Source organism: Miscanthus floridulus, chromosome 8, assembly GCF_019320115.1.
Source record: "Miscanthus floridulus cultivar M001 chromosome 8, ASM1932011v1, whole genome shotgun sequence".
In the NCBI taxonomy this organism is placed as follows: Eukaryota; Viridiplantae; Streptophyta; class Magnoliopsida; order Poales; family Poaceae; genus Miscanthus; species Miscanthus floridulus.
Window position 1 is genome coordinate 87391208 of NC_089587.1, and position 8182 is coordinate 87399389.

General features: G+C 39.7%; 1 protein-coding gene across 1 annotated transcript; it reads left to right on the plus strand.

The window, feature by feature from the left end:
• Nucleotides 1-2490: 2490 nt before the first annotated feature.
• On the plus strand, nt 2491-3273 carry LOC136469531 (uncharacterized). Its single transcript, XM_066467692.1, has one exon. It carries the CDS (start codon nt 2491-2493, stop codon nt 3271-3273), a length of 783 nt encoding a protein of 260 aa, XP_066323789.1.
• The last annotated feature ends 4909 nt before the right edge of the window (nt 3274-8182 follow it).

Genomic DNA, 8182 nt, shown 5'->3' on the forward strand with positions numbered 1-8182 from the left:
TGGAGCAACAGAACAAAACATGAATTCTTGCTACATAATTAGGGTGGCCAAAGGAATTAGAGCATCTCCAATAGCCTCCTAATAATCTATTCTCAATATGTATATATTGGGGTAGCCCAATATTATTTTTGTGAATATTGAGGGAGTTGCTATAGCAGTACCCTAATATATCTTCCCCAATACCGATATGAAAGGTGAGGTCCCATAGGTGTGTAATAAGTGAAAAGATGGTTGAAAAGTGAAAGTTAGGGTGGGCCACATGCTATTGGGAAAGATGTAACTCCCTTTATTTGAGGGGAGATATGAGAGAAATATTGGTGGCCATAAAAAAAGAATAAGTATTAGAGCATCTCCAAAAGTTCCCAAAACAATCTCTCAATCCATGATTTTTTGGCAAGATTGAAAAAAAAACATATCTCCAACAACTCTCAACCCCACCTCCCAATCTTTTGGAACTTGAAAAAATTAACCCCGTCGCGTGTATCCATCATGCCAATATATGGTGGAATGATGTGGGAAAGAATAAGAAGTAGTATAGAGTTCTTGATACAAATGTATAAGAGAGAGACAAAGTATAAAAATGGTTGGGTGATTTAGAAAAGTTTAGCATTCCTGATGTAAAATTACCTTCTATCTTTTAGGAACGAGATTCTAGAAAATATTGGAGGAAGCCAACAAATATATTCCCAACATTTTTAGTCACATGGAAAACTCATTAGTTTAGCAAATGTTTTTTAGAAATTGTTGGAGATGCTCTTAGGAAATTGCTAGAAGTCTAAAAAAAGGAAACTGCTGGAGAAAAAAAAACATAGGGCATATTTGGTTCCCAATCACAAGTAGCCACACCTATGGTTAGGTACAAGCCATACTTGTGGCTAGCCACACATTCTGTGGTAAATTTAGAGTGTTTGGTTGACAACTAATAAGATGTGGCAAAAACAATGTGGGTGTTGTTTGGTTTATTGTTACAAATGTTAGGCAGAACGTTCTGGTAGCAAGTGTTGCATCAAGCTGTGGCATTTGGGGGGGGGCAGTTGCAGCAAGTGTTTCCCGAAGTGATTTCATTGTACAGACGACTTGTTTTTTTAGTTAAATGCATCAGTGGTCCATCAACTTGTACCCAAGTTTCATTTAGGTCCATCAACTCTGAAAGTGGGTTTTTGGGTCCATCATCTTTGTTAGTGGCGCATTTCTAGCCCATACCGCTGTGTTCTAGTTTTTTAATCGACGTGGCTGTCCATGTGGCGTCCAGGTTGGATCAATAAGCATCTGCTCGTCACGTGATGGTGGAGGGCATTGGGTAAAATTGTAGGCAGCCCCTCTAGACTTTTCCGCTTCTAGTTCTTTCCCCACTCGTCTATCTTCGTGGTCATCAAGGAGGTGCAGCTCGAAGGGGTAGGAGAGACCGCGGGCGTGTCGAGCGGTGGCCGCCGGCAAGCGGCGCCGATTCGCCACCGAGTTCGGATCCGATCCGCCTCCCGCTTGCGCCTTCCGCCAATCTTGCAGAATCCAAAAGATGGTGGCTATGTTGCGTAGAAAAGGGGATTCACTGCCCCAATACGGTAAGTACTGTATCGATGCCCAAATCCTTGGATTCAGTGGTGTAGATTGTTGTTCTCTGGCTATGCTTGAGCTTAGATACGAAAAATCATGATTTTGTTGCTGTTAGGGTTTGTGATTTCGATTTTTTTGAGGTGGTGGGTTGGGGTTTGGTAGTGGGTTTTTCTGATGTGTTAGTACGTTCATAATATAGGTGATGATGAAGAAGAATTCATGGTTGAGGTTCACCATGGTGGGTACTTTGTTTGTCAAGGTTCTGATAAGGATTATGCTCATGAAAGGTTCAATTGGTTCGATCACTGTGAAGTAGCTACATGGTCTCCCCGGTGGTTTGATGAGTTAGCCTTTAAGTTGCATTACCCAAGGAATCTAGTAATGAAGGTCTATTGGTTGCTACTAGGACTGACTTTTGAACAAGGACTTAGAGAAATTAGTACAGATACAAACACAATTGTGATGGCTTCACTAGTGCATAGGGTTAAGAATTTTGTTCTATATCTAGACCATGATGACACTATCAGTGGGCTAGATTGGGATGACCTAGTTGTAAACCCAATTTCATCCTAGCCCAAGGGTCTGAGCCCTCGCAATGTTGACATAGTTCCCAGTAAACAAGGTGAAAAGGTTCTAGAGTTCTATTATGATCCGAGCCCTCCTAGTGAGACTGATGATGACTCTGACTTCCAAGACTCAGACTATGAAATTGATCAGGATGATGATGATTTGTCAGAAGATTATGTGGATGACCAAGTGCCAGATGAGGGAGTTTCCATAGGCAAGAAGATACAGAAAGGGAAGAAGGCACAGAAGGGCAAACAAATTCATAGTATTGTTGATGATATGTCAACTGATGATGAAGATTTGCAGCTGCCAGACTCAGATGGAGAAGGTGAAGGAGGCTTGAGGTTCATTAATTTTAGAGACTAGGACATGGGCAATCCAATATTCAAGGTGGGTATGCTCTTTGAATCGGTTGAGGTACTAAGGAAGGCTGTCACTAAGTATAGTGTGAAGCAAAGAGTGGACATCTGGTTCTCCAGGAATGAGCAGAAGAGGTTGAAGGCACACTATGTAGATGGATGCCCTTGGTTGTTGTATGGATCAGTGGGCAATAGGTCAAATGGAATGGTCATAAAAACCTACCAAGGTACCCACAACTACCAGAGGAAGTGGGTTGTCAAGAGGTGCACCTCTAGGTGGCTAGCAAAGAAGTACCTAGAATCATTCAGGGCTAACAAGAAGATGACCCTAGCTAACTTTGCAAGGGTTGTTCAAAAGGAGTGGAACCTAACTCCATCAAGGTCCAAGTTACAAAGAGCTAGAAGGCTGGCCATGCAAACAGTTATGGGTGATGAGGTGGAGCAGTACAAGTTGTTATGGGATTATGGCAATGAGCATAGAAAATCAAACCCTAGTACCTCTTTCTTTCTAACACTGGATGGTAACATCTTTAGTACACTATACTTGTCTTTAGATGCTTGCAAAAGGGGATTTTTGTCTGCTTGTAGGCCTCTGATATTTCTGGATGGCTGTCACACAAAAACTAAGTATGGGGGACAGATTCTTACTGTAGTAGGCATAGACCCCAATGACTGCATGTATCCCATCGCACTTGGAATTGTTGAGGTTGAATCACTTTCATCTTGGACATGGTTTCTAGAGACATTGAAGACAGATCTTGGTATTGCGAACACCTTTCCCTGGACCATATGACAGGCAAACAAAAGGTGATGATGACACTAGTTGCATCTATTTATTTCAAGTGCCACAATCAATTGCACTGCAATTCTAACCATCTTATTGCTATGCAGGGCCTCATTCTAGCAGTGCAAAAGGTGTTTCCAGAATCAGAGCACAGATTCTGTGTGAGGCACTTATACTCAAATTTCCAACAACACTTCAAAGGTGAGAATCTAAAAAACCAACTCTGGTCTTGTGCTAGATCTAGTTTAGTTCCTCAATGGAACAGAAACATGGATAAGATGAGGACACTAGATAAAAAGGCTTATGAATGGCTAGAGAAGATGCCACCACAAACTTGGACTAGAGCATTTTTTAGTACCTTTCCAAAGTGTGATGTTCTTCTAAACAACATGTGTGAGGTTTTTAACAAATACATTCTGGAGGCAAGGGAAATGCCCATCCTAAGCATGCTTGAGCAGATCAAGGGTCAGCTAATGACAAGGCACTATATAAAGGAGAAGGAGGTGGGAGAAGAGTGGCTAGGACACACCTGTCCCAAGATTAGGAAGAAACTAAACAAGAACACAGAGTGGGCATCCACATGCTATGATATGCCTTCTGGAGAAGGTATTTTCCAGGTTTAGGACAGAGACTACCAATTCATTGTGGATATCAAGGAGAAAAAGTGTGAATGTAGAAGATGGGACCTAACTAGAATTCCATGTGCACATGCCATTTCTTGTTTGAGGCATGAAAGAGTTGCACCTGAATCTGTGCTACCAGAATGCTACTCCACTACTTCCTACCTACTTGCTTATGGACAACATATAAGACCATGTAGGGACAAAAATACATGGGACAAGGTGGTAGCAACAGAAATACTTCCTCCTATTTATGACAAGAAGGTGGGCAGGCCTCCCAAGTCCAGAAAGAAGCAGCCACATGAGTTTCAAGGCCCCCAAGGTCCAAGATTGTCAAAACATGGTGTCACCATGCACTGCAGGTATTGTGGAGATGCAGGCCATAATAAAAAGGGATGTGCCTTGAGAAAGGCTAGTGTCCTGCCACCAAGGCAGACAAGCAATGCCCAACTAGAAGAACAAGCCCATCTAGGAGGATGCCAACCAGAAGAGATGGATGATGATGGGCCAATAGAGAGCTAGGTCTATGTGAAGCGTTTTTTATGTACTGACATTTTTGCCATGCTCTATGTGAAGTGTTTTTTATGTACTGATATTTTTGTGCACACTATTATATAGGTGGTGTAACACCTCTGGTATTTTAAACACTAAAATATGCCATGTCATTATATGCATTGCACATCATCTTGTGTTAGTGAAAACTTTGATATGCATTCACTAAAACAAGTTTACTTTTATGATTATATGTGTTGACTTGTATGAGATGAATCAAGTTCAAAACCTTAGTATTAAATTGGAATTCCAAAACCCTAATTTCTAGCATTTAATACTACCCTGGAAAATATAATTATAAATCTAAGCATAATTTGGGGTTGAGCCTAAAAGAAAAAGCGTAGAGCTTGTCAATGTGTACAAAGTTGGTTTTCAGAGTTTTCAAAGTTCTTATATAAAATTTGAAGTAATTTGAAAGGGGATAAATTCTTAAAGTGTCCCCTTTTGATTTTAAACTTGCATTGTTAAATGTAGACAAAATTTGAGTATGGTTATTAAAGCAAAGTTGTTGAACTTTGAATTTGGAGCAACTTTTATTTTTGGAGATTTTTGAGTTACCATACAAATTTGAAAGTAAATTGAAAAATGAAGTGAGTGGCAATTCGGTAGATATCTTGAATAGTGCAAGCAGGCAGGCTCTCGCCACCGGCAAGCTTCCACTGGCTTCCACGCGCGCCCGCGTGCAACACCTCCTGCTTCGACGTGTCCGCGTTGTCGTTAGTCGAAGCGCAGCGCTGGGGAGGTCATGTTGGTTCAATCCATACCATCGGAGACCTCACCGCCGACGAGTAATTGCCGGTCAGAGGGCCTCGCCACCGTGGTCAGCGCGGGCTGACCGGTAGGGTCACCCTGTCAGTAGCTGCTTAAGTGAAAATGAATTTTTCTATTTTGCTGAAATGGTTAAATAGTGTTGTGATTTGTTTATTTTGTGTAGAAATAAATAGAGCTCCAAAAATTATGAAAATTTTTGTGTGACCTCTCTGAGATGTGAACTATTTAGGAAAAATATTAAATGTTACTTTTTAGTACATTTTGAATGTGACAAAAATTGCTCAAATTAATTAATAAATGGGATTCCATTATTTTTCTAGGCTTACATAATTATCCAAAAATTATGAAAATTGTTTTTTCACTTAGTTATCATGTGATGAGCCTTCACAAAAATTTAGAGCTCATTTGGAAAAAGTTGATTTATTTCATAATTTTGAATTAATTAATTAATTAATTAAAACAAATAGTAAACCTTAATGACTTAGGTTTTGTTTGAATTTGGGATTGAGTGATGACCTTGGGTAATTAGCATAAAATGATCCTTGGTACTTTAAGTAAGTGTTTGAGTTTATGATCAAGTTGTGGTTAAGAAATGTTAATTAATATAACCCCACTAAGGTCATTAGTGTTAATCTAAGTAAACCCTAGAGAAGGTTTAGTTAGTTGCTAGTTTGTAACTATACCATGAAGGAAAGTTGTACTCAAGTTATTAACTTTTGCATCCATCGTCAAGCATCATGTTTTATATCTCGCATCATATTAAACATGGCATTGTTACTACGTGTAGTGAACGAAAGTGAGAACTTGGTAGTCAACCAAGTTGTTGAGGAAGTCAACCCACCTATTGAGGTCGGGTTTGATATCTGTGGAATATCTCTAGAACCTAACTATTCCAACAATCAAGGCAAGCCCCAAATGCATTTAAACCAATCTTATGTTTTACAAATTTATATCACTTTTATTATTAAATGTTGCATTAAGTGATTAGGAATTGAGTGGAAACCTAATTGGTGCATTACCAACCTTGTTTTTCCATATCAACCTTGTTACCAGCTTCAATTCGAGAATGGCTAATTATGCTTAGCCATGCTTAGACCGATAAAAGTTGGGTGATTACCTATCACCTACGAGATATAAATGGATTTTTGGATACGATTGGTTATTTATGTTATCATGAGATATAATCATGTGGAGCAATAAATCTAGACTGGGCGAACTCGGTGTATGAGAGCCACAAGACATGGATGTCTTGTGAGTGGGTTCTTTCCGCCTGTGTCGATTAAGAACCGTCCATTGTTGAATTGCATGAGGTGAGACTTTGTAGTATTGGCCACATACTTCGGTAAGCCTTAACTCGGCTATTCTATTATGAGAATGGCTACGCACGCACTAGGAGTGGAGAGATGGCGAGAGTAGCATGTACCCATGTGGCAATGGGCTGGATTGGTGGAGTACTGTGCTCTCAGGTGGCGTGGACCTGTTCTTGTTTCAGAGGATCTGAGGGTAGGTTGATATATGTAGGTCAGGGACCTGCATAAGTCGTGTGGTTGAGAATCCCCAGCTGGGTTATAATCGGTTAGAATCATCATTGCTCCTCGGTTATGGAGACTCAACTCATGTTCATCATCGTAGTTAACAAATGGAACTTGAGTTAGATTTGAGAGAGAGTTTGATATGAAGTTCATGATCTCAATATGGATCATGTTAGCTTTATATATGATCTTTATGAAGATTTAAATGTTGAAAGAAAGAATCTTGTTAGAGAGCTTTTACGCAAAAGAACTTTGATTCTTGCTAAAGCCTTACCTTGAATCCCCGAGCCTACATTCCTGAGTCTTCTCTATTTTTATGTCGGTTAAGTCTTGTTGAGTACTTTTGTACTCAGGGTTCTTTAACCCTTGTTGCAGGTGAGCCTCATGAGCAGGTCTGCTTTGGACCATGCTGCATGACGTTTTTTCAAATCAAAGATGACAAGTAAATGTGTGGCCCTTGGGCAGGGCACTTTAATTGTGTGTTTTGTTTTATATTACTAATGCTACTCCACTACTATGGTTTGTAATAATAATCGTACTTGGTTTGTAAGATTTGAAACAACTATTTTGTAACTAAGTTATTGTAAGACTTCCGCTATTTTACTCTGATGTAAATTATTAAATAAACTATTGTAATATTGCAATGACTCTGTAATGGATCCTGCTTGGAAAAATCGTGGATGATTCGGGTTTCCTGAGGACACCCGACAGGCTTCTTAAGTTACCGAGAACATATGCATAGTCGCCAGAGGTCATTGGACAATGATAGGTGCATGTGGGCCCTATAATTTAGGAGGTTGTGCCACAGACTGGTATTAGAGCGACCATTACAAAGATTTTTGTAGTATTATTTTACAAAAACTTCAAAATGATTTGGGGCAAATAAATTTAACTGTTAATTTGGTCCAAATTGCTTCCGACTTATCTTAATTCATTCTCGCAATTCCTTATTTGATTAATAAGGCTTTATATGGTGGAGTAGTATTCTTATTATGCCATATATAATAAGAACTATTGTTTATGTACCTTAGGAGCTTTGATGTTTAAGTTTTGTAAGGACGATTCATGCATCATGATTAATCCACTTGTTAATAACTTTCTCTCTTAGTTTGGGTTGAGTAGTATAAATCACATTCTTACTACTCTTTAGACTTTTCTCTGATTGTCTTACTATTATTAAATCTTGCTTTCTATAGTATGGCTCATACCAAGATAACACCCCATAAGTTTGTTGGACCCAAAGAAATTCCTCATCACCAGCTTGCCCCTAGGAGTGATGGTGCTACAGTAGCAGCTTTAGGCCTGATCCCTAGGCTGAGGTATAGAGGCTTTCAGCAGAATTAGCATAGGCTACTAGAGATAGGGCCTTGGATGCCATCTAGGTGGGTGAGTTATAGGATCAATTGAGGCGTCTCACTGCCGCTCATAAGAACTATGAGTGTA

Excerpts from the sequence above, each read along its gene's own strand:
- LOC136469531 (XM_066467692.1), top strand. The coding sequence starts at position 2,491 with ATGGGCAATCCAATATTCAAGGTGGGTATGCTCTTTGAATCGGTTGAG.